Below are 25,217 nucleotides of genomic sequence, written 5' to 3'. Positions count from 1 at the left end.
AGCAGACATGATTCACTATAGTGAATCATGTCCGCTCGACATTGCTAAATGCATAGAGCATACGCTGTGCACGATTTTCATTGCACAAGCATTTCACTATAAATGCTTTTGCAATGCTGCCCCCTGCTCACTAGTGGACAATTGGCTGCTAGCAGGGACTGTCAATCATCCCAATTGGATTGGGATTATTTCAATCCGCCGCCTTTTAGGTGACACTAAACCCAAATGTTTTCTTTCATGATTCAGATAGAGCAGGCAATTTTAAGCAATTTTCTAATTTACTCCTATTATAAATTTTTCTTTGTTCTCTTGCTATCTTTATTTAAAAATCAGGAATGTGATGCATAGGAGCCTGCCCATTTTTGGTTGAGAACCTGGGTTATGCTTGCTTATTGGTGGCTAAATGTCAGCCACCAATAAGCAAGTGCTATCCATGGTGCTGAACCTAAAATGGGAATTCGGCTTCCTCCAATCATGGCGTTGAATCAGACACTGATTACCCCGAGGGGGGAAGCCATGATTGGAGGATGAGCGATCCATCATTTCTGACGTCAGAAATGGCTTGCGACGACCGGGGGAAGCTGGAGTGGCTGTCAAGTTTAAAAGGTAAGTATTTTTTCACGAGTGAAATGTAAATTTTGATGAATTAAAGTGCCCCTGTTTTTAATCAAATTCTTAAAAAACGGGCACTTTAGCATCAAAATTTACATTCACTTTAACCTTAGTTTCAGATGAGCCTGAAACAACTAGCCTCTGAAGCAGGAATGTAAGCTTACGAGCCGGCCCATCTTTGGTTCATCATCTGGGTACAGCTTGCTGATTGGTGGCTAAATGTACCCACCAATCAGCAAGCGCTATCCAGGGTGCTGAACCGAAAATGGGCTGGCTCGTAAGCTTTTTAAAATAAAGATACCAAGAGAACAAAGAAAAATTGATAATAGGAGTAAAAACGAAAGTTGCTTAAAATTGCATGCTCTATCTGATGCATGAAAGAAAAAATCTGGGTTCTGTATCCCTTTAAACATAATGAGATTATAGTATAAAAGTATGTGTAGTTAAAAAACTTTGCAATGTAATTTCATTATTTATTTTGTCCCCTTTTCCTGTAATTTAAAGAGACAATAAAAACCTTGCAATTACAAGACATTTCTGTTATGTTGCTATAGAATAACATCAACGTTTTTAAAACAAATTTAAATTCTTTTTTTCTCCAGTTATTTTTCAATAGCCAATCTGGGCTTTAGTTCACAGAGATCAAGGCTAGCCAATGTCATACAGTTAGTATATAGTGAATTGTTTTGCAGTTGTTATCTGATAAACCCAATTAGGAATATATATATGTAGCATGGTTAGCCTTGGGAAGTCTGCAGGGTACATTTAATGTTCCGAGTATTAGAAATTGCTAAATTTTCAGAGCTTAATTACATGAAAAGTGCAAAATAAATAATGAAAATATATAGCAAAGTTCTTTCATTTTGCATAACTAAACATTTATAAAAATCTCATATTGTTTATTCTCCCTTTAACTCTGAAAATGGTTGGTTTTCTAAGTTTCACTGGTTTTCTATAAAGTAATGGACGCCACATTCTTTTAATTTAAAGTGACATGAAACCCAAAATTTTTCTTTCATGATTCAGATAAACTATACAATTTTAATCAACTTTCCAATTTACTTCTATTATTTAATTTGCTTCCTTCTCTTGTTATCCTTTGCTGAATGATTTATCTAGGTAAGCTCAGGAGCAGCAAAGAACCTAGGTTCTCGCTGCTGATTGGTAGCTCCATATATATTCTTATTGTCATTGGCTCACCTATGTGTTCAGTTAGAAACCAGTAGTGCATTGCTGCTTAGTTGGTTTAATTTTTTAATAAGCTTCATAAGAATAGCTTAAAGCTGAAGAGGTCAAACTTTACTAACGTTTACCAACAGCTTCTGCGGACTTATTATATATAAAAAAACTGGTTGGACAGTTGGCTTCCATTAACAGTCCCCAATAAATAATTTACTGGAAGAAATAAACGGCCAGATTACTAGTTTTGCGTTATGGCTGGCTCGCTACTAACTTGCAAGTTATTTCCACCGCTCACCTTTAATAGCGCTGCTATTACAGGTTTGCAAAAAAACAGCGTTTGTGGGCAATATGGCAGCGTTGAGCTCCATAACGCACACAAATACCAGCGCTGCTTTGAGCTGCTTTGACGTGCTTGTGCAAGATTTCCCCATAGACATCAATGGGGAGAGCCGGCTAAAAAAAAGCCTAACACCTGCAATAACGGAGCGTAAAGCTCCGTAACGCAGCCCCATTGATGTCTATGGGGAAAGAAAATGTATGTTTAAACCTAACACCCTAACATAAACCCTGAGTCTAAACACCCCTAATCTGCTGCCCCTAACATTGCCGCCACCTACATTACAGTTATTAACCCCTAATCTGCCGCCCCCAATGTTGCATCCACCTACCTACACTTATTAACCCCTAATCTGCCGCCCGCAATGTCGCCGCCACCTACCTACACTTATTAACCCCTAATCTGCTGCCCCCAATGTCGCCGCCACCTACCTACACTAATTAACCCCTAATCTGCCTCCCACAATGTCGCCGCCCCCTACATACACTTATTAACCCATAATCTGCCACCCCCAATGTTGCCGCCACCACTATACTAAAGTTATTAACCCCTAAACCTCTGGCCTCCCACATCACTAACAAAAAATAAATATATTAACCCCTAAACCTAACCCTAAGTCTAACCCTAACACCCCTAACTTTAATATAGTTAAAATAAATCTAAATAAAAATTACTATTATTACCTAAATAATACCTATTTAAGACTAAATACCTGTAAAATAAAACCTAAGCTAGCTACAATATTACTAATAGTTACATTGTAGCTATCTTAGGTTTTATTTTCTCCTACATTGGTGTATCCGGTCCACGGCTTCATCCTTACTTGTGGGATATTCTCATTCCCTACAGGAAGTGGCAAAGAGAGCACACAGCAGAGCTGTCCATATAGCTCCCCCTCTGGCTCCGCCCCCCAGTCATTCTCTTTGCCGCTCTGAACAAGTAGCATCTCCACGGGGGTGGTAAAGAGTATGTGGTGTTAGTTGTAGATTTTTATTTCTTCTATCAAGAGTTTGTTATTTTAAAATAGTGCCGGTTTGTACTATTTATTCTACAACAGAAAGTGAAGAAGATTTCTGTTAAAAGAGGAGTATGATTTTAGCACCAGTAACTAAAATCCATTGCTGTTCCCACGCAGGACTGTTGAAACCAGAGAACATCAGTTGGGGGGAACAGTTTGCAGGCTTAACTGCATCAGGTATGATCAGTCATATTTCTAACAAGACCATGTAATGCTAGAAGACTGTCAGAAATTCCCTCTGGGATAGGTAAGCCATTTTTTCTTAGACTCTGTATAAAATGATGGCTTATATTTAGGGCTCTATGCTGGTTGACACTATTGTGGGCTTTAAAATCGATTGCTTTTAGCATGTTTTTCTCTATAAATAAGGTGTTTGTTCAGATTTTAAAACACTTTTGGGGTTTAATTTCGGCCTGGCACTTATTTGGACACCTAAATTTAGTCAGAAAGGCCCCTCCACTCTGGAATGAAGAGGGAGGAGGCCTCATTTTCAGGCCTAAATTGTGCAGTTGTTTTTGCCTTGGCAATCCATGCAGCTTCATGTGGGGCATCACAAAAGACTCCAGAGAGGCTTATTTCCTACTAAAATAATCCCTAAGGAAGGTAAATGGCTACAGGAGAAGCTGTGGCTAGTACTGTAGTGTGTTAACTGGTTAATAACTGTTATTAGCTCCGGTTTGGGCATTAAGGGGTTAATTAGTCTGAAAATTTGTGTGCAATCTTTTCAAAGCATTAAGGCTCTGTGGTTTCATTAAAATCGGATGTTTCTTTCATGGTTTTTTGATGTTTCAATAATAATGTGTGCACTTTTATTATTTAAAGAGACAGTAACGTTTTTGTCAAAAATAATTTTTATTGCATTGTAGTTCTGTTTAAGTCTGTCAAACATGTCTGAATCTTCAGATAGCCTATGTTCTGTATGTCCAAAGGTCAAGGTGGTTCCCCCATTAAATTTATGTGTGAAGTGTGCCATAGCGTCCAAACAGCTTAAGGACAGTACAATCACACTTAAAAATATAGCCCAAGATGATTCTTTAGCTGAAGGTAGTGAAGATAGCTTGCTTTCGTCTCCTTCTGTGTCAACACCAGCTATGCCCGCGCAGGCGATGCCCAGTATATCTAGCACACCAATTGCGATTACTATGCAACAATTAGCATTTTTTATCCAAACTGCCAGCTTTTCCTAGGAAGCGTGATTGCTCAGTTTTAAACACAGACAATGAGCAAGCAGACGCAGAGGATAATTTATCTGTAGTGCCCTCACATCAATCTGACTTGGCGGTGAGGGAGGGCCTGTCTGAGGGAGAAATTTCTGACAGGAAAAGTTTCTCAGCAGGCAGAGCCTGATACTATAACATTTAAATTTAAGCTAGAACACCTCCGCGCCCTACTTAAGGAGGTTCTAGCTGCACTTGATGATTGTGATCCTTTGGGGATCCCAGAAAAATTGTGTAAAATGGACAAGTTCCTAGAGGTCCCAGTACACACTGATGCGTTTCAGATACCTAAGATGGCGGATATCGTGTCTAAGGAGTGGGAGAAGCCAGGTGTACCTTTTGTTCCCCCTCCTATATTTTAGAAAATGTTCCCAATTGTTGACCCTAGAAGGGGCGCGTGGCAGACGGTCCCCAAGGTAGAGGGGGCAGTTTCAACGCTAACTAAGCGCACGACTATACCATTAGAAGACAGTTGCGCTTTCAAAAAATTAGAAGGTTTAATATTTGTTCTACAAGGTTTCCTTCTTCGACCAATTTCCTGCATTATTCCTGTAACTACTGCAGCGGCTTTTAGTTTGAGGAACTGGAAAACTCGCTCCAGAAGGAGACTGCTTATGTCGAAGTCATGGATAGAATTCACGCCCTAAAGCTGGCTAATTCTTTCATCACAGATGCCGCTTTGCAAGTAGCTAAACTAGCGGCGAAAAATTCTGGTTTTGCCATCGTGGCGCGCAGAGCGCTTTGGCTAAAATCATGGTCGGCTTATGTGTCGTCCAAAACAAAATTGCTTAATATTCCTTTCAAGGGTAAGACCCTATTCGGGCCAGAGTTGAAAGAGATTATTTCAGATATCACTGGGAAAGGGCCATGCCCTTCCACAAGGTAGAGCCTTCAAGGCTAAAAAACAAGGCCAATTTTCGTTCCTTTCGCAACTTCAGGAACGGACCTGCTTCAACCTCTACAGCTACTAAGCAAGAGGGTAAAGCTTACCAGCCCAAGCCAACATGGAAACCTTTGCAGGGCTGGAACAAGGGTAAACAGGCCAAGAAGCCTGCTGCTGCTGCCAAGACAGCAAGAAAGGGTAGCCCCCTAGATCCTGGACCGGATCTAGTAGGGGGCAGACTTTCTCTCTTTGCTCAGGCTTGGGCAAGAGATGTTCCGGACCCCTTGGCACTAGAAATTGTCTCTCAGGGGTACCTTCTAGAGTTAAAAGACCTTTCCCCAAGGGGAAGGTTCCACATGGCTCACTTATCTTTAGACAGATAAGGAGACAGGCATTCTTACTTTGCGTACAAGACCTTTTAAAAATGGGAGTGATACACCCAGTTCCGACAGCAGAGCGAGGACTGGGTTTTTACTCAAACCTGTTTGTAGTTCCCAAAAAAAGAAGGAACTTTCAGGCCAATTCAGGACTTAAAATTTTTTAGAAAAAATTCAAAATGGAACCATTCGGACAATTTTAAGAATGTTCCAGGAGGGTCAATATATGACTACCGTGGACTTAAAGGATGCGTATCTGCATGTTCCGATCCACAAAGATCACCTTCAGTTCCTGAGGTTCGCCTCTCTGGACAAGCATTATCAGTTCGTGGCTCTTCCTTTCGGATTGGCCACTGCTCCCAGAATTTTCACAAGGGTGCTAGGGTCCCTTCTAGCATTGCTAAGGCCAAGGGCATTGCAGTAGCACCTTACCTAGATGACATGTTAATACAAGCGTCGTCCTTTCACAAAGTGAAGACTCATTCAGACATTGTCCTAGCCTTTCTAAGGTCTCACGGGTGGAAGGTGAACATAGAAAAAAGTTCTCTGTCCCCGTTCACAAGGGTTCCCTTCCTGGGAACAATAATAGACTCAGTAGAAATGAAGATCTTTCTGACAGAGGTCAGGAAGTTAAAACTTCTGAACACTTGTCGAGTTCTTCAATCCATTCCTCAACCCTCCATAGCTCAATGCATGGAGGTAATAGGACTCATGGTCGCAGCAATGGACATGGTTCCATTTGCTCGAAATCATTTAAGACCATTGCAACTGTGCATGCTCAAACAGTGGAATGGGGATTATGCAGATTTGTCTCCCCAGATTCAAATGGACCAGAAAACCAGAGACTCACTCCTCTGGTGGTTGTCTCTGGATCACCTGTCTCAGGGAATGAGTTTCCGCAGACCGGAGTGGATCATTGTCACGACCGACGCCAGCCTCCTAGGCTGGGGCGTGGTCTGGGAGTCCCTGAAGGCTCAGGGTCTATGGTCTCGGGAAGAATCTCATCTCCCGATAAATATTTTGGAATTGAGAGCGATATTCAATGCGCTCCAGGCATGGCCTCAACTAGCGGAGACCAAATTCATCAGATTTCAGTCAGACAACATGACGACTGTAGCTTACATCAATCATCAGGGGGGAACAAAGAGTTCCCTGGCGATGAGGGAGGTATCCAAATTCATCAAATGGGCAGAGGATCATTCCTGCCATCTATCAGCAATTCACATCCCAGGAGTGGACAACTGGGAAGCGAATTATCTGAGTCGTCAGACTTTCCATCCGGGGGAGTGGGAACTCCACCCGGAGGTTTTTGCCCAGTTAGCTCAACTAGGGGGCATTCCAGATCTGGATCTGATGGCGTCACGTCAGAACTCCAAAGTTCCACGTTACGGGTCCAGATCCAGGGATCCCAAGGCGACATTGGTAGATGCCTTAGTAGCGCCTTGGTCGTTCAATCTAGCTTATGTCTTTCCACCTTTTCCCCTTCTCCCCCGGCTAGTAATCGAACAGGAGAAGGCTTCGGTAATTCTGATAGCTCCTGCGTGACAAGCAGGACTTGGTATACAGACATGGTGAATATGTCATCGGTTCCGCCATGGAAGCTATCTTTGAGGATAGGACCTTCTAATTCAAGGTCCATTCGAACAGGGTTTTCGGATTCAGTATAGATACCCTGATCCAGGTTAGAAAGCCTGTCACCAGGAAAATTTACCATAAGATATGGCGGAAATAGCTTTGTTGGTGCGAATCCAAGGGTTACTCATGGAATAAGATTAGGATTCCAAGGATATTGTCTTTTCTCCAAGAAGGATTGGAGAAAGGTTTGTCAGCTAAGCTAGTTCCTTAAAAGGACAGATATCTGCTCTGTCTATCCTGTTACACAAGCGTCTGGCAGAAGTAACAGACGTTCAAGCGTTTGCACAGGCTTTAGTCAGAATCAAGCCTGTCTATAGACCTCTGGCTCCTCCATGGAGTCTCAATTTAGTTCTTTCAGTTCTTCAAGGGGTTCCGTTTGAACCTTTACATTCCATAGATATTAATTTATTATCTTGGAAAGTTTTGTTTTTGGTAGCTATATCTTCTGTTCGAAGAGTTTCTGAGTTGTCTGCTTTGCAGTGTAATTCACCCTATCTGGTGTTCCATACAGATAAGGTTGTTTTGCGTACCAAACCTGGTTTCCTTCCAAAAGTGGTTTCCAATAAGAATATTAACCAGGAAATAGTTGTTCCTTCTCTGTGTCCTAACCCAGTTTCTAAGAAGGAACGGCTGTTACACAATCTTGATGTGGTTCATGCTTTAAAATTCTATTTAAAAGCAACTAAGATTTCAGACAAACATCGTCCTTGTTTGTTGTCTATTCTGGTAAGAGGAGAGGTCAGAAAGCGACTGCTACCTCTCTTTCCTTCTGGCTGAAAAGCATCATCCGATTGGCATATGAGACTGCTGGACAGCAGCCTCCTGAACGAATTACAGCTCATTCCACTAGAGCTGTGGCTTCCACATGGGCTTTCAAGAATGAAGCTTCTATTGAACAGATTTGTAAGGCAGCGACTTGGTCTTCACTGCATACATTTGCCAAATTTTACAAATTCGATACTTTTGCTTCTTCGGAGGCTATTTTTGGGAGAAAGGTTTTGCAAGCAGTGGTGCCTTCCGTTTAGGTTACCTGACTTGTTCCCTCCCTTCATCCGTGTCCTAAAGCTTTGGTATTGGTTCCCACAAGTAAGGATGAAGCCGTGGACCGGATACACCAATGTAGGAGAAAACAGAATTTATGTTTACCTGATAAATTTCTTTCTCCTACGGTGTATCCGGTCCACGGCCCGCCCTGGCATTTGGTCAGGTTTAAATTTTTATTTTTGTACACTACAGTCACCACTGCACCCTATGGTTCTCCTTTTTCTCCTAACCGTCGGTTGAATGACTGGGGGGCGGAGCCAGAGGGGGAGCTATATGGACAGCTCTGCTGTGTGCTCTCTTTGCCACTTCCTGTAGGGAATGAGAATATCCCACAAGTAAGGATGAAGCCGTGGACCGGATACACCGTAGGAGAAAGAAATTTATCAGGTAAACATAAATTCTGTTTTTATTTCACAGTTAAGTTTGTATTTATTTTAACTAGGTAGACTAGTTAGTAAATAGTTATTAACTATTTACTAACTACCTAGTTAAAATAAATACAAATTTACCTGTAAAATAAAATCTAACCTGAGTTACACTAACACCTAACATTACACTAAAATTAAATAAATAAAATAAAATAATACATTTATCTAAATTACAAAAAATAATAAACACTAAATTACACAAAATAAAAGAAGAAATTATCAAAAATAAAAACGAATTACTCCTAATCTAATAGCCCCATCAAAATAAAAAAGCCCCCCCAAAATAATAAAACCCCTAGCCTACACTAAACTGCCAATAGCCCTTAAAAGGGCCTTTTGCGGGGCATTGCCCCAAAGAAATCAGCTCTTTTACCTGTAAAAAAAAAATACAAACAACCCCCCAACAGTTAAACCCACCACTCACACAACCAACCCCCCCAAATAAAAACCTACCTAAAAAACCTAAGCTCCCCATTGCCCTGAACAGGGCATTTGGATGGGCATTGCCCTTAAAAGGGCATTTAGCTCTTTTACTGTGCCCAAAGTCCCTAATCTAAAAATAAAACCCACCCAATAAACCCTTAAAATAACCTAACACTAACCCCCAAAGATCCACTTACAGTTTTGGAAGACTGAACATCCATCCTCATCAAGCCGGGAGAAGTCTTCATCCAAGCGGCAAGAAGTCGTCCTCCAGACGGGCAGAAGTCTTCATCCAGACAGCATCTTCTATCTTCATCCTTCCGACGCAGAGCGGCTCCATCTTCAAGACATCCGGTGCGGAGCATCCTCTTCATATGGTCCCAGCCATACACTGAAGGTTCCCTTTAAGGAACGTCATCCAAGATGGCGTCCCTTGAATTCCGATTGGCTGATAGAATTCTATCAGCCAATCGGAATTAAAGGGTAAAAAATCCTATGCAATCAGCCAATAGGATTGAGCTTCAATCCTATTGGCTGACCCAATCAGCCAATGGGATTGATCTTGCATTTTATTCGCTGTTTACCCTTTAATTCCAATTGGCTGATAGAATTCTATCAGCCAATCGGAATTCAAGGGACGCCATCTTGGATGACGTCCCTTAAAGGGAACCTTCAGTGTACGGCTGGGACTGTATGAAGAGGATGCTCCGCGCCGGATGTCTTGAAGATGGATCCGCTCTGCTTGGAGGAGACTTCTTGCCGCTTTGATGAAGACTCCTCCCGGCTTCGTTGAGGACTTCTTGCCGCTTGGATGAAGACTTCTCCTGGCTGGATGAGGATGGATGTCCGGTCTTCCAAAACTGTAAGTGGATCTTCTGGGGTTAGTGTTAGTTTTTTTTTAAGGGTTTATTGGGTGGGTTTTATTTTTAGATTAGGGACTTTGGGCACCGTAAAAGAGCTAAATGCCCTTTTAAGGGCTATGCCCATCCAAATGCCCTTTTCAGGGCAATAGGGAGCTTAGGTTTTTTAGGTAGGTTTTTATTTGGGGGGGGGGGTTGGTTGTGTGGGTGGTGGGTTTTACTGTTGTGGGGTTGTTTGTATTTTTTTTTACAGGTAAAAGAGCAGATTTCTTTAGGGCAATGCCCAACAAAAGGCCCTTTTAAGGGCTATTGGCAGTTTAGTGTAGGCTAGGGGTTTTATTATTTTGGGGGGGGGGGGATTTTTCTGAGTATTTACCTGCTGGTCTGTATCCTATTGTTAATGACACAGTATGACCTCACTTGGGTGTTTACCTGCTGGTCTGTGACCTATTGTTAATGACACAATAGAACCTCACCTGAGTGTTTAGCTGCTGGTCTGTGTTAGATTAGGAGTAATTCGTTTTTATTTTTGATAATTTATTTTTTTCGTTTGTGTAATTTAGTGTTTATTATTTTTGTAATTTAGATAATGTATTTTTTCAATTTAATTTATTTAATTTTAGTGTAATGTTAGGTTTTACTGTAAAACAGGTTAGGATTTATTTCACAGGTAAGTTTGTATTTATTTTAACTAGGTAGTTAGTAAATAGTTGATTACTATTTAATAACTAATCTACCTAGTTAAAATAAATACAAACCTGTGAAATAAAAATAAAACCTAAGATAGCTACAATGTAACTATTAGTTATATTGTAGCTATCTTAGGTTTTATTTTACAGGTAAGTATTTATTTAGTTTTAAATAGGAATACTTTAGGTATTAATTGTAATTTTTATTTGGAATTATTTTAATTATGTTAAAGTTAGTGGATGTTAGGGTTAGGGTTAGACTTAGGGTTAGGTTTAGTATAGTGGCGGGGACATTGGGGGCAGCAGATTAGGGGTTAATAAATATAGTTAGTAGCTGGCGGCGATTTTGGGGGCAGCAGATTAGGGGTTAATAACAGTAATGTAGGTTGTGGCGATTTTAGGGACAGCAGATTAGGGGGTTAATAAATGTATGTAGGTGGCAACGACATTGGGGGCAGCAGATTAGGAGTTTATAATATTTAAGTATTTATCTAGTGTTTATGATGCGGGAGTGCGGCGGTTTAGGGGTTAATATGTTTATTATAGTGGCGGTGATGTCCGTAGAGGCAGATTAGGGGTTAATCATTTTATATTAGTGTTTGCCATGTGGGAGGGCCTCAGTTTAGGGGTTAATAGGTAGTTTATGGGTGTTAGTGTACTTTGTAACACTTTAGTTATGAGTTTTATGCTACAGCTTTGTAACGTTAAACCCATAACTACTGACTTTCAGGTGGCGGTACAGATCTTGTAGTTATAAGCTGTACCGCTCACTTTTTGGCCGGACAGGCAAACTCGTAATACCGGTGCTATGGAAGTCCCATTGAAAAAAAAAGTGTGCGGTACAGCTATACATACAAGACTCGTAGTTTCTGAATTGTAAAGCTCTTACTCCCCCCACACATTTCCTTTTATGGCTGTGTCTATATCTATTGTTATTTTGGTAGAATGCAAAAGTGAACAGGGATTATCTTCTGGAGCATACCTAGAAGCTGTGAACGCAGTTAAAATAAAATGCCTGTGTCTAAACACTGATAAGAGGGGGGTGGTGGAGTTGGCTTCTCCATGCAGCTTAGCTATGTAATTAATTTAGCTTATTTTTGAAAATTATTTTAAAATACTTGCCAGCAATTTTTAAACATTTTTTATGCAAACTATGTTTAATTAATTAGCCATTTTAGGATATGCACAGATCCCAACCTGTTTTATGTCCCTTTAATCAATTTCACCAAATGTGTACTATATTTTCTCTCCAGGCAACAAAGAAAGGGCCAATTACGGTCTTGGACATCCTACATAAAATAAGGCAGCACATCTCTGTACCCCAGTGTGACGTATTTGGGTATTTAAGCATGGAATCGGAGATCATTGTCCTTGTTGTGCCTGTTGACAATCATCCAAAACCAATACAAGTAAGACTAAATAAATAAGCAAACAAAAGAATTTAACCCCTTCACGCCAATTAGGACATTCCTTGCCATCTTGCTTTAACGCCGTTAGGACGGCATGGAACATGCTACTTTAAACGGTGTCCTGCAGCTTCCTCCTTTGGTGTAGCTAAGAATCGGCCCTAGGGGCGTGCCTAGGACTAGGCAGTCCCCCATAATCCTATCCCGGCCTTGAAATCATGCAATCGTCAATTGATTAGATTTTTTTTACTAATAGTGTACTAATAGTACCGGCACGAAGGGGTTAAGATCTATTTATTTTCTGCTTTACAATACAATAGTGATAGGTGTACACAAATGAACTGGTTACATTTTTTATTTCAATTGCTCTTTCAGAAAAATCAGCCCTAGACAGCAGTTGCTTAGAAAAAAAACACATAGGCGCTGAATGGCCTAGTACAGTCTAACATAAAGATAGCAAGAGCACCTGGAAGGCTCTTGGATAGATGGCTGTCTCTTCAAAATAGTCCAGCTAACTGGTTACCGTGTGTACAAATTTGCTCCAAATAATGATGGGAGAATTCAAAGTGATATTGGAGACCCCATTCAGGCTGTTCCCCTTCTGACTGGGTCAAACCCTCCTGGAGTTGCTTGTCTATAATTGAGGCTCACAGTGTAAAGGCTGATACTGAGCGCTAAGCCACCTCATGATTGAGGCTCACAGTGTAAAGGCTGATACTGAGCGCTGAGCCACCTCATGATTGAGGCTCTTAGTGTAAAGGCTGATACTGAGCGCTAAGCCACTTCATGATTGAGGCTCACAGTGTAAAGGCTGATACTAAGCACTAAGTAACCTCATGATTCAGGCTCACAGTGTAAAGGCTGATACTGAGCGCTAAGCAACCTTCATGATTAAGGCTCACAGTGTAAAGGCTGATACTGAGCGCTAAGCCACGTCATGATTAAGGCTGACAGTGTAAATGCTGATACTGAGCGCTAAGCGACCTCATAAATGAGGCTCACAGTGTAAAGGTTGATACTGAGCGCTAAGCGACCTCATGATTGAGGCTCAAAGAGTAGAGGCTGATACTGAGCGCTAAGCAACCTCATGATTAAGGCTGACAGTGTAAACGCTGATACTGAGCGCTAAGCGACCTCATAAATGAGGCTCACAGTGTAAAGGTTGATACTGAGCGCTAAGCGACCTCATGATTGAGGCTCACAGAGCAGAGGCTGATACTGAGCGCTAAGCCACCTCATGATTGAGGCTCACAGTGTAAAAGCTGATACTGAGCGCTAAGCCACCTCATGATTGAGGCTCACAGTGTAAAAGCTGATACTGAGCGCTAAGCCACCTCATGATTGAGGCTCACAGTGTAAAAGCTGATACTGAGCGCTAAGCCACCTCAAGATTGAGGCTCATAGTGTAAAGTCTGATACTGAGCACTAAGCGACCTCATGATTGAGGCTCACAGTGTAAAGTCTGATACTGAGCGCTAAGCCACCTCATGATTGAGGCTCACAGTGTAAAGGCTGATACTGAGCACTAAGCGACCTCATGATTGAGGCTCACAGTGTAAAGGCTGATACTGAGCACTAAGCGACCTCATGATTGAGGCTCACAGTGTAAAGGCTGATACTGAGCGCTAAGCCACCTCATGATTGAGGCTGACAGTGTAATGGCTGAAACTGAGCATTAAGCCACCTCATTATTGAGGCTGACAGTGTAATGGCTGAAACTGAGCATTAAGCCACCTCATGATTGAGGCTGACAGTGTAATGGCTGAAACTGAGCATTAAGCCACCTCATGATTGAGGCTCACAGTGTAAAAGCTGATACTAAGCACTAAGCAACCTCATGATTGAGGCTGACAGTGTAATGGCTGATACTGAGCGCTAAGCCACCTCATGATTGAGGCTGACAGTGTAATGGCTGAACTGAGCGCTAAGCCACCTCATGATTGAGGCTCACAGTGTAATGGCTCATGATTGCTTAGTGCTCAGTATCAGCCTTTACACTGTGAGCCTCAATCATATACAAGCAAGACCCAGGAGGGTCTAACCCAGTCAGAAGAGGAACAGCCTGAAGCGGTCTCCAATATCACACTGATTTCTCCCATCATGATTTGGAGCGGATTTGTACACACGGTAACCAGTTAGCTAACCAGTTAGCTGGACTACTGTGAAGTGCCAGCCAGCTATCCAATCGCCTTCCAGGTGCTCTTGCTATGTGAGTACCGAATCTGCCATACTTTTATCTCTATGTTAGACTGTACTCAGCCATTCAGCGCCTCTATTTTTTTTATATATTTAAAAAATCTTCTTTGTATCAAGAGCTTGATCACCTCTGGACAGAGAGCTGTCGTGACAAACTAGCACATCAGAAGATCACAAACTCGTATTGATTATTTTTAATTATTATTATTATTTTTGTATTTGTATATTGGCTTTGAAAACGCCCCCTAGTGACTACAAATTAATGTACAGCTAGCCCTAACGACCCTCTGGAACGCACTTCCTCGAACTGTCAGACTTTCCCCCAACCTTTCCTTCTTTAAACGCTCCCTAAAGACCTTCTTGTTCAGGGAAGCCTATCACAAAATCAGTAACTAATGAATTCCACTTGCTTAATAGTTGCCCTCATCTAACTCCATACTAACATCATTCCCTCCTTTGCAGTCCCCACCTCCTGTTTCTCAACCCCCTACCCATTTAGATTGTAAGTTCCCAATTCCCCCTGTATTTGCTTGTTAAATTTTGTCTGGTGTCTCATATTGTACTGTCCTTTTATCTTTGTTACCCATGGACAGTGCTGCGGAATCTGTTGGTGCTTTATAAAAAAATAATAATAATAATAATAATAATAGTTAAAGGAAATAAGATAAGCATACTCACCTACGTTTTCAAGTAGTTTTGTAAATTGGAATGCTGAAATTATTAACGTTTATCACTGCCCCTCTGTTGTTCTGTATCCCTAAAGGTCTGCATACAAAAATAAAGTTATGTAAAAAATTTAATTTGTTTGCAAAGTTTGCATTATTTTACTGTTTCAGAGCAAACCAGGGATATAATGCTTAAGTATGTTAATGCTATTGCCTTTTCTATGGCCAGTTAGGGACCAATATATATAAGCTACTGCACTGATCAAGCAATCAATAAATAGCAAAGAGTTCTGCATTCTGCCCAATACAGGTGGCCCTCGGTTTACAATGGTTCAGTTTGCACCGTTTCAGAATAACAACCTTTTTTTCAGTCATGTGACTGCCATTGAAAAGCATTCAGAAGCAGTGCATTGATTAAAATAGCCAGTAGGTGGAGCTGTCCGCTTGTGTTGCAGCAAAGATATGCAAGCCAAGCAAGCTGAAATTAATCAGTTTAGCCAGACCTGAGCTATCGAGCAGCTTGCAAAGGAACAAGATCTTCCTGTCTATAAATCAGTCCAGATTGAAATGCATAGAAATAACTGTTTGCAGAAAAATGCAAGTAAAGTCTGTGTTGCGTGATTATTTTATTAGGTTTATAATGCTGTTTAGCAAATGTTTTTGTTCATTTAACTTAGTTTAATTATATATTCTGTATTGTGTGATTATTTTATTAGGTTTATAATGCTGTTTAGCATTTAAAGTCTTCATTTCAAAGCTTTCAAAATAATGTATTAGGTGTTACTTATGCCAATTTTAAGAGTGGCCTGGAACCTAACTCCCTCACTTCCCATTGACTTACATTATAAACTGGGTTTCAATTTGCAACCATACCTTATGGAACCTAACCCGGCGTAAACTGAGGGCTACCTGTACACTCTATCATATCTGGGGGGTAGTGGAAAAAAATACAATTTTCAAAGTAATTTCATAAAAAGTGGGTAAAATAAATAACTATGGAACTTTTTTCTCTGCACTTTATGCGTTATATAGATTTTACAAATATGGATTGCTCTTTTCATGTTCATTTTATACATGTTTGCAAACCCTTTAAATATTGTGCATATATTATGTGTATAAGTATTTCCTGATTGTTATTTAATTCCATGTTCACTTTATACATGTTTACAAACCCTTTAAATATTATGCATATATAATGTGTATAGGTATTTGCTGATTGTTATTTCATTTTTACAGATTGATGCGTGCAATAAAGAGGCAGAGAAGTTAAATTCACTTATAAATTCTGACAGCCCAACGCTGTCATCGCAAGTGCCACTCTCAGCACTTATAACATCAGAAGTCTATGTGTCATCAACCTTACATTCAGACTGTAATAGAATAGATGTGACATTTTGTTATTTATGTTTATGTGTCATCATTTCCATATTACATGCAATCTGCTGTGTATAGTACAAAGATATGCTGCTATGCCTAAATCAGTAGAGGAAAAAATCAATAATTTTCCAAGCTTACAATGCTTTTTATTTTCTTAAAGGGACATTGTCATACAGATGCATTTTAACTCAAATGGTTTTGGAAGGAGCACACAGTGCATTTTCTGTTTGTTTGTTTTTTTTGTAATCTATGACTGGTTTTACCGTAGTGAAGTCTGAAAATAAATGACTTCTGGTCTCAGAACTCCAAGCAAGGCTTCTATTTATAGGGACATTAAAATGCTGGGTACAACAATAGAATAGTAACTACTACACGCTGCATCTATACTAGACATCCTTAAAGGGACACTGAACCCAATTTTAAGCAACTTTCTAATTTACTCCTACTATTAAATGTTCTTCATTCTCTTGGTATCTTTATTTGAAATACAAGAATGTAAATTTAGATGCCGGCCTATTTTTGGTGAACAACCTGGGTTGTTCTTGCTGATTGGTGAATAAATTCATCCACCAATAAAAAAGTGCTGTCCAGAGGCTGAACCAAAAAAAAGCTTATATGCCTTCTTTTTCAAATAAAGATAGCAAGAGAACGAAAAAAAAAATGATAATAAGAGTACATTAGAAAGTTTCTTAAAATTGCATGCACTATCTGAATCTTTAAAGAAAAAAATTGGGCTTAGCTCATATGCTGGCTGAGCATCATGGGAAATGTAGTTCCAAAACCTCTCAAAGGCCAAGTTTGAGGATGTCTGATCTATACCTTGAGTGCTACCATATTGGAACTTAAGTATTCAAAAACCATCTGACAGAAACAGTGCACATTCACAAATCAGTGATGTTGCTATGCTTTTTTATCAGCTCTATTGTGCACTTTGAGTTAGAGAGCTTGAAACAGAGTTGAACCTTTTTAATGTTGCAGTGGATGCATTTCTCCATATTATTCAAGTGGCCTTTTTTTATTTGTCATGCAACTTTTTAACTGTGTAAATGCTGCAAAAATGTAAATCTGTTTCTCTGTATTGTGTGTACTAACCTAAAGTTGTGAAAAATCCATCAACATCATTGATCTGTAAATGTTCATCACTAAAAAATGGGAAAAGCCATAGCTGATGGCAGTTTACATTTTGTCCTCTTCAGTTGTAAAGTAACCAAACTATATTCAGCAAGTATAATCAGATGAGCATCGGTGAAAGGCTATTGAGATCAGGCTAAAGTGGTTTATTACAGATCATTCCATGTATTAAGTATTTCTACATTTTGAAAGTTTTCATAATTATCACATATTATATTATATTATAAAAAGAAAAATAACTGAATGTAATATCTTATAAAATAGTATATTAGATAAATGTTAATATGTCCTATTATTTCAAAGACTAAGTTGTATATACTAGTGCACTGGTTTTCAAAACTGTCCTCAGACCTCCCTAACAGGCCAGATTTTGAGGATATCTGAGCTAGAGTACAGGCAAAATAATCAGCTGATTAGTAAACATTGTTATTTTAACTGCTCTCACCCAAGGTAATCCTGAAAATCTGACCTGTTGGGCAGGCCTGATGACAGGTTTGAAAACCATTGTACTAGTGCAATAATAAAATGAAGTAATGTTTGAGCATTTTTTATTGCAATAATGTTTGCCTGTAACTATGTGTTTAACCCTACAAAGACATTAAATTGATAATCCAGGTCTGCTCAGGAGCTGCGCTGCTCCTTAGCGAATGCAACTCATATTTACTAATCCTGATTGGTTCACTTGCCATGTGCTGCTCAGGAGCCACAATGCTTTGCAGTTTCAAAGTGTAATTTTACTAAACACATAGGGCTTCATCTCGCAGCTTCTAAGCCCAAGCGTTTCAGGCTAGCTCACATGAGCCTGAAACGCTAGTTAAGTAGCATTGGTCCGCTGCTACTTAATTTCTTTGTCACCTAAAGTGTGTCGGATTTCAATCATCCTGATCAGATCCGATTGGGATGCTTGATTGGCCGTGCACAAGCAGGGGGGTGGCATTGCACATGTGCGCAAGGCTGGGCAGACAAGGTTCATGACAGTGAACCTCGTTTGCCCGCCTGTTTATAAATGAAGCCCATAGTTACAGGCAACCATTAACGTATTAATAAAATAGTCTCTAACATCTAACACCTAATATGTCCCTTTAACACCATCTCTGGTATGGAAAAGTACATTTTGTTGCACAGTATGCATAGTGTGGTCTTTGGTGAGTTTACTAGTTATGTAAAATTATTTGTAGACATTGTTTTTTTCCTCATATGTACAGGTGACAATATGCATGACAATGTCCCTTTAACCTTTCAATTAATACTGACACGGAAAGTATGCATTCTTCATTCTGAATGATATTTGAAGTTAATACGCCATCATACCTTTTCCAGTTATAAATTTAGGGGGGAGGTTAAACCAACTGCCTGAAAATAAATAATACAAAGAGGGGTTTCTTGCTTATTGCTTGGAGCAGTAGCAAAATACATTTTCAATAAGAGCTTTTCTAATACATTGGTTGTGTGTATGGTTAAAGGGACATGAAACCAAACTTTTTATTAGATAGAACATACATTTTTATACAACTTTACAATTTACTTCCATTATCAAGTTTGCTTTATTCTCTTATTAAAGGAGGAGCAATGTATCACTAATGCTTTTCAAAAAAGAATACCAAAAGAACTAAGCAAATGGGATAATAGAAGTAAATTGGAAGGTTGATTAATCATGAATGCTCTATCTCAGATATCCTCAAACTTGGCCCTCAAGAGGTTTTGGAACTACATTTCCTATGATGCTCATGATATGATATGCTGGCTGAGCATCATGGGAAATGTAGTTCCAAAACCTCTGTAGGTTTTGGAACTACATTTCCTATGATACTCATGATATGATATGCTGGCTGAGCATCATGGGAAATGTAGTTCCAAAACCTCTGGAGGGCCAGGTTTGAGGATGTCTGCTCTATCTGAATCATGAAAGAAAAATGTGTGTTTCATGTCCCTTTAAATACAAATTTACATATCCACAGTAAAGTTGTACCACCCCAGCATGTACAAATACCAATGTTCTTTTAAAAACATTATAAGGATGCCAGATTGATTTGAAAGGCACTCTGAAAGTGTTTCACAGAGTTAGGAAAGGAAAGGAGTTTTATAATTTCAAATATTATTCAGAGTGTGAAATCATTATTTTTTTCAGTATCCTTCAAAATTACCAACAATTTTGTTGGTGTATTGCATGCACTGATTCAATGTTTTTATTGCAATGGAAAAAAATATCTTATACTTTATTTATTTTTATATAAATAGCTCTTAAAATTACTATCCATTTACAAGTAAAATGTGTTATTTTTGTTAACATTTCAGAACTTAAAGGGAGAAGAAAATCTGAAATGTTCTTTCATGATTCGGATAGAACATACATTTTTAAACAACTTTTCAAATTACTTCTATTATCAAATTTTCTTCATGCTCTTGTTATCCTTTGCTGAAGGAACAGCATTTACATTACTGGCAGCTTGCTAAACACATCTAGTAAGTCAGCCACAAGAGACAAATGTGTGCAGGAACCAATCAGCAGCAGCTCCCAGTAGTGTAGGAAATGGGCATATTTTTTTCCAACAATAGATACCAATAGAACAAGGCACATTTGGAAAATAGACGAGAATTTAAAATTGTATTAAAATAATTTGTTCTATCTGAATCATGCAAGGTTAATTTTGACTTTCCTTTAAGTTAAATGGTCATGTATATAAGTGTCATATATTTAACACAGGCAAAGTCTACATCAAATGTGAAATATAATTAATTAATATATGTTATACCCTATAAAACTGACTGTTGCAGTTAACAAATATTTAAACAAAACTATTTATAAGAAACTGACCTTAAATTTGTTAAAATTGAAAAAAATTTTTAGTTTTTTTGTTAATGAGTTACATCTGTATCAATCTCTTTAAAAATGCGCATTGCACACTACATAAATTTCATGACTTTAGTATTGAGGTTATCTCCGCCTCCCTCTAATCATGGGTGCCGCCATGTTTAAATTTATCTTTCACTACATTCCAATTCTGAAGTGTTTGCACATGTGCAGCAACCCTTCTTCAGATATCTGCAGTGTAACCTAGGTTCCAAAATGGCGGCTCCCATAATTCGAGGGCAGTGCATGAAATGTATTAAGTGTTTAATGTCCCTTAAACATATCTATATACATATTACTGTGTGTGTATGTGTATATGTATATATATATGTTATGTTTAATATGTAGTTTTTTAGCCCAGCAATGCTTTTCACGCAGTAGAACTTTCCTGTAGTATATCAGTCTGATCCTGCCTATTACGGTCAGTCCAGCGCCGAAATACCAGGCAATTCCCCTCCGAGATATATATATATATATATATATATATATATATATTATTATTATTTTTAATTTAATTTTGGTTTTATAGTAATCTTTTACTTAGAAGTTTTTGTTTGTACTATTGTTTTGTTGAATTAATCAAGTGAAACTATACAATAGAAAGTCTGCTTTAATCACTTGAGTGTGTTTATGGTAACACCAAATAGTTTTGTTGTTATGGAGGTATAAATAGCTTAGAATGTATTGATTAAAGAGTCAACACAAATAATGGGTGTAATTTGTTTTATGCAATCATACAGGAAATTAATAACTGCGTATTTAATCCAAAGTAGAATGTCCGACGCTTTTTTATCTGTTTTATTGCAGTGTATGTACACTATAAATTTATTATCTACTAGATTAAAGTATCAGCACTTAACCAACTTTTTTTTTCCAATCACATCTTACATTTTAAATTAATTTGATATTTAGCTTTTCAAATTTAATTAAAAGAAAGGCCAATTAACTCTTAAATAAAATGTCTTTAGCTTATTACTCCACCCTTGCATCTTGGTGAATTATAAGTCACACCCTAGTAAATTTTATAAAGCATGTGACAATCATAGAGCTCCACTTACTTGAAGCTTAGTCATTAAATATAAAAAAAAATACCCACATTTGATCACAAAACTTTTACACATTCAGTTATAAATAACATGGTATTAGTATCCTGCATATAGGATCTTCCCTACATCTGCACAAAAAAACATTAAAGCTTAAAATACATTATCGGACATTCCTTCAGTGTGCAATATGCATAATTCATTTAATTGTGAGTGTGGCACATTTAACGTGTATAGCAAATATTTATATATTTACCTTTGCTTCAGGAGTGTACAGCTCCACTGTATAAGACCAGTAGGTAGCCAGATTTTATGTCGCTATCTAATAGGCTAGTGTGCAATGCTGCCCCCTGCTCTTGCGCAAGCTTGGGCTGTCAATATCCCTGGTTGGAAAAGTCTGGGGGCATTGAGATACGCCACATACCAGGAGGAGTAGCACTGCTTCATTTCTCTCGGCTGCAAGTTCACTAATGTAAGCCTGACGACGTAACTTTTGATAAATCTGGCCCTTAAGGGGACACTGTACTATAAAATCGGTTCCTCAATGTATTTGCAGCTACACTAGTTGCACAGTATTAACCTCTTCACTACCGGGAGAAGAACTTGCCCAAAGTACCAGAGAATTTTTCGCATTTTTGCTATCACTCCATTTAAACAGAGAGCCTTGTTTTTTTATTTACCTATCAACACTTTATAATTTTTTTTAAATAGACAACCCAAGGTAGTGACCTAGGCCTATTTTGGTATATTTCATGCCACCATTTCACCGCCAAATGCGATCATATGAAAAAACTTGTTACATTTTTCTCAAACTTTCGGTTTCTCACTGAAATTATTTACATCATTTGCAATCATGGCACTAATGATTGTAAAAGCTTCTCTGAAATCCCCTTTGTTCAGAGATAACAGGCAGTTATGGCTTTGGTAATTAAAAGGCCGCAAATTGCAGCTGCGCTCCACACTTCTATTATTCCCAGCAGTGAAGGTGTTAATCAGGTACCTTGTAAGGTTAAATTTAGCTTTAGTGTAGAGATTACGCTCCCACCCCCTGACCCCTCCCAAACAGCTCTCTTCCCTCACCCTCCACTGGGCACCACCATCTTAGGTACTGGCAGACTGTCTGGGAGTTAAAGCAATTTTTTTTTTTTAATATATTTTCTGTAGTGTAGGATCTCCCCTTACCCTTCAATCTCCCTGATCCTTCTAAAACAGCTCTCTAACCCTCCCTCCTCTAACTTGCTGTCTGCCAGTACCTATAAACCAGTTTTTTATATATATATATTTATTTATTTTTTATTAATTTTTAAAAACTTTTTTCTGTAGTTTAGTGGTCCCCCCACCTCACCCCTCCAGCAAGGGTTGTCCCACCCCACCTTTTTGTTGTCGCGCAGCTACCATCCCTCCCTTTCCATTTATTAATTAATTATTTTTATTGTAGGGCCCTCCCTCTACCTCCCCCTCCACTGCTGGACCGCCCACCCACCTCCCGAATTCCATCCCACACCTCCCGCCGGCACCAGCAGATGATCGTTACAGTCGGTTATACACACAGTGTCACCTTCTGTAACAATCTGGTATCTGCCTACATATGGAACTGGAGCGCGGATAAGCAAAGTACTGCACGACCTATATATACGTTGGATTGGGTGAAAAGGTTAAATATATGGGTTTATTTCTGTATATGACATCTTAAAAACATGTCAGTTAAAAGGGATTGAGTCTGCAGGAAGAGCAGACCTATTATTTTATCTCTGTCTTTAAATACAATAGTCTCCTTATGTTATGCCCCTCTGTATAGACAATGGCCAATACTTAGGTACTAATATGTGTACTATTATTTATGTTTTCAGTATAGGTGGTAGTTCCAACAAGAAATAAATAGCTATTTCAAAATTTAAATAAAGGTCACGAACATATTTTAAACAATTTAATAAAATTGGGAACACATTAAAGGGTAGGACAATTTACAGTACAGTGTCCCTTTAAATTAGACATCCTCAAACTTGGCCCTCCAGAGGTTTTTGGAACTACATTTCCCATGATGCTCAGCCAGCATATCTGTAGTTCCAAAACCTCTGGAGGGCCAAGTTTAAAGGGACACTGAACCCAAATTTTTTTCTTTCGTAAATCAGATAGAGCATGCAATTTTAAGCAACTTTGTAATTTACTCCTATTATCAAATTTTCTTCCTTCTCTTAGTATCTTTATTTGAAATGCAAGAATGTAAGTTTAGATGCCGGCCCATTTTTGGTCAATAACCTGAGTTATTCTTGCTGATTGGTGGATAAATTCATCCACCAATAAAAAAGTGCTGTCCAGAGTTCTGAAACAAAAAAGAAGCTTAGATGCCGTCTTTTTCAAATAAAGATAGCAAGTGAGCGAAGAAAATTGATAATAGGAGTAAATTAGAAAGCTTAAAATTGCATGCTCTATCTGAATCACGAAAGGAAAAATTGGGTTCAGTGTCCCTTTAAGGATGTCTGCTTTAAATGGTGAATTTCTTAGAACCTTGGTGCTGCTGGTCCTTGAGAGCTATAGCTTTGCATACCTTGGGTCTTTTTTTTTTTTTTTTTTTTTTTTTAAGATTTTGCCACCAAAATTGCTGCTACAAATTTCAATATTCAATCATAAATAGTCTACATTTTTTTTCAACTTTTCAATATGGGGCCTTACACATATACCAAAAACTGAACATTATTTTGTTTGCTTTGTAAATAGAACATTATATTATTAGAATATGCAATAATGTAATCAAGTGACAATCATTTGCTATGTAAATTGTTTATAAATGTGTATATACACTGTATTTTTTTACAGTTTTGTACAATATGATTGTTATATATATATTTAATGTATGAAATATATGGTTTTGCTTTTTTGTACCATTAATGTATTCTGTTTTTGAACATATTAAACAGCTTTATATGCATTTTATGTGTTGTTCTAGTGATTAGTGGTCTTTTTTATTATAAAGTATGTATATTATTGGCTTTGCACATGGATTTAAGCCTACATGCAGTATTTTATTTCAGTATTAGAATATTGTCTCTGTTTATATTCATAATAGTTCCAAAAATAAGTTCTGGAAAATGTTATTTTAATGAACTTGCATGAAGTAATTTTTTTTTGTATTTTAATAAAATTGTTTTTTCTCTCAGTCCTATATGTCTGAATATTTTTTGCTGGTACAGCCAATAAAGTTTGATTTTAGAAATGTGATTCAAATGTCGAACAGTATGTTAATATTGGGGTGACGCACATTATGTAAAAGTAATCTAACATTTTATACATTTGATCAATATACACATGTAACAAAAAGAAATGTACATTTTGAAGTATTGTGCAAAGAGTGAGACAATAGATTGCCCAATGTCTACGCGTTTTGTGCAACAAACCTACACCACTCAGACACTGTTTAAGCTCACTTGTCATCTGTATATAAAACAGTCAATGAACTTCTAATAATATTACATACCTTATTATATACAGGTAGCCCTCAGTTTACGCCGGGGTTAGGTTCCAGAAGGAATAGTTGTAAATTAAAACCGTTGTAAATTGAAACCCAGTTTATAATGTAAGTCAATAGGAAGTGAGGGAGATAGGTTCCAGGCACCTCTCAAAATTGTCATAAGTAACACCTAATACATTATTTTAAAAGCTTTGAAATGAAGACTTTAAATGCTAGACAGCATTATAAACCTAATAAAATAATCACACAACACAGAATATATAATTAAACTAAGTTAAATAAATAAAAGCATTTGCTAAACAGCATTATAAACCTAATAAAATAATCACACAACACAGACTTCACTTACATTTTTTTGCAAACAGTTCTTTCTA

General features: G+C 38.4%; 1 protein-coding gene across 1 annotated transcript in view; it reads left to right on the top strand.

Annotated features, from left to right (window-relative positions):
- RECK (reversion inducing cysteine rich protein with kazal motifs) overlaps positions 1–24,535 on the top strand; it is a 445,421-nt gene extending 420,886 nt beyond the window's left edge. The window contains exons 20-21 of the mRNA XM_053714521.1: positions 11,959–12,114; positions 16,209–24,535. Of these exons, the coding sequence (XP_053570496.1) occupies positions 11,959–12,114; positions 16,209–16,424 (372 nt within the window). The 3' untranslated portion in view covers positions 16,425–24,535. The remainder of the gene's footprint in view (positions 1–11,958; positions 12,115–16,208) is intronic.
- Positions 24,536–25,217: the final 682 nt, after the last annotated feature.

Source organism: Bombina bombina, chromosome 5 (genome assembly GCF_027579735.1).
Source record: "Bombina bombina isolate aBomBom1 chromosome 5, aBomBom1.pri, whole genome shotgun sequence".
NCBI classification, from domain to species: Eukaryota; Metazoa; Chordata; class Amphibia; order Anura; family Bombinatoridae; genus Bombina; species Bombina bombina.
This window is presented reverse-complemented; position numbering and strand designations above follow the sequence as displayed.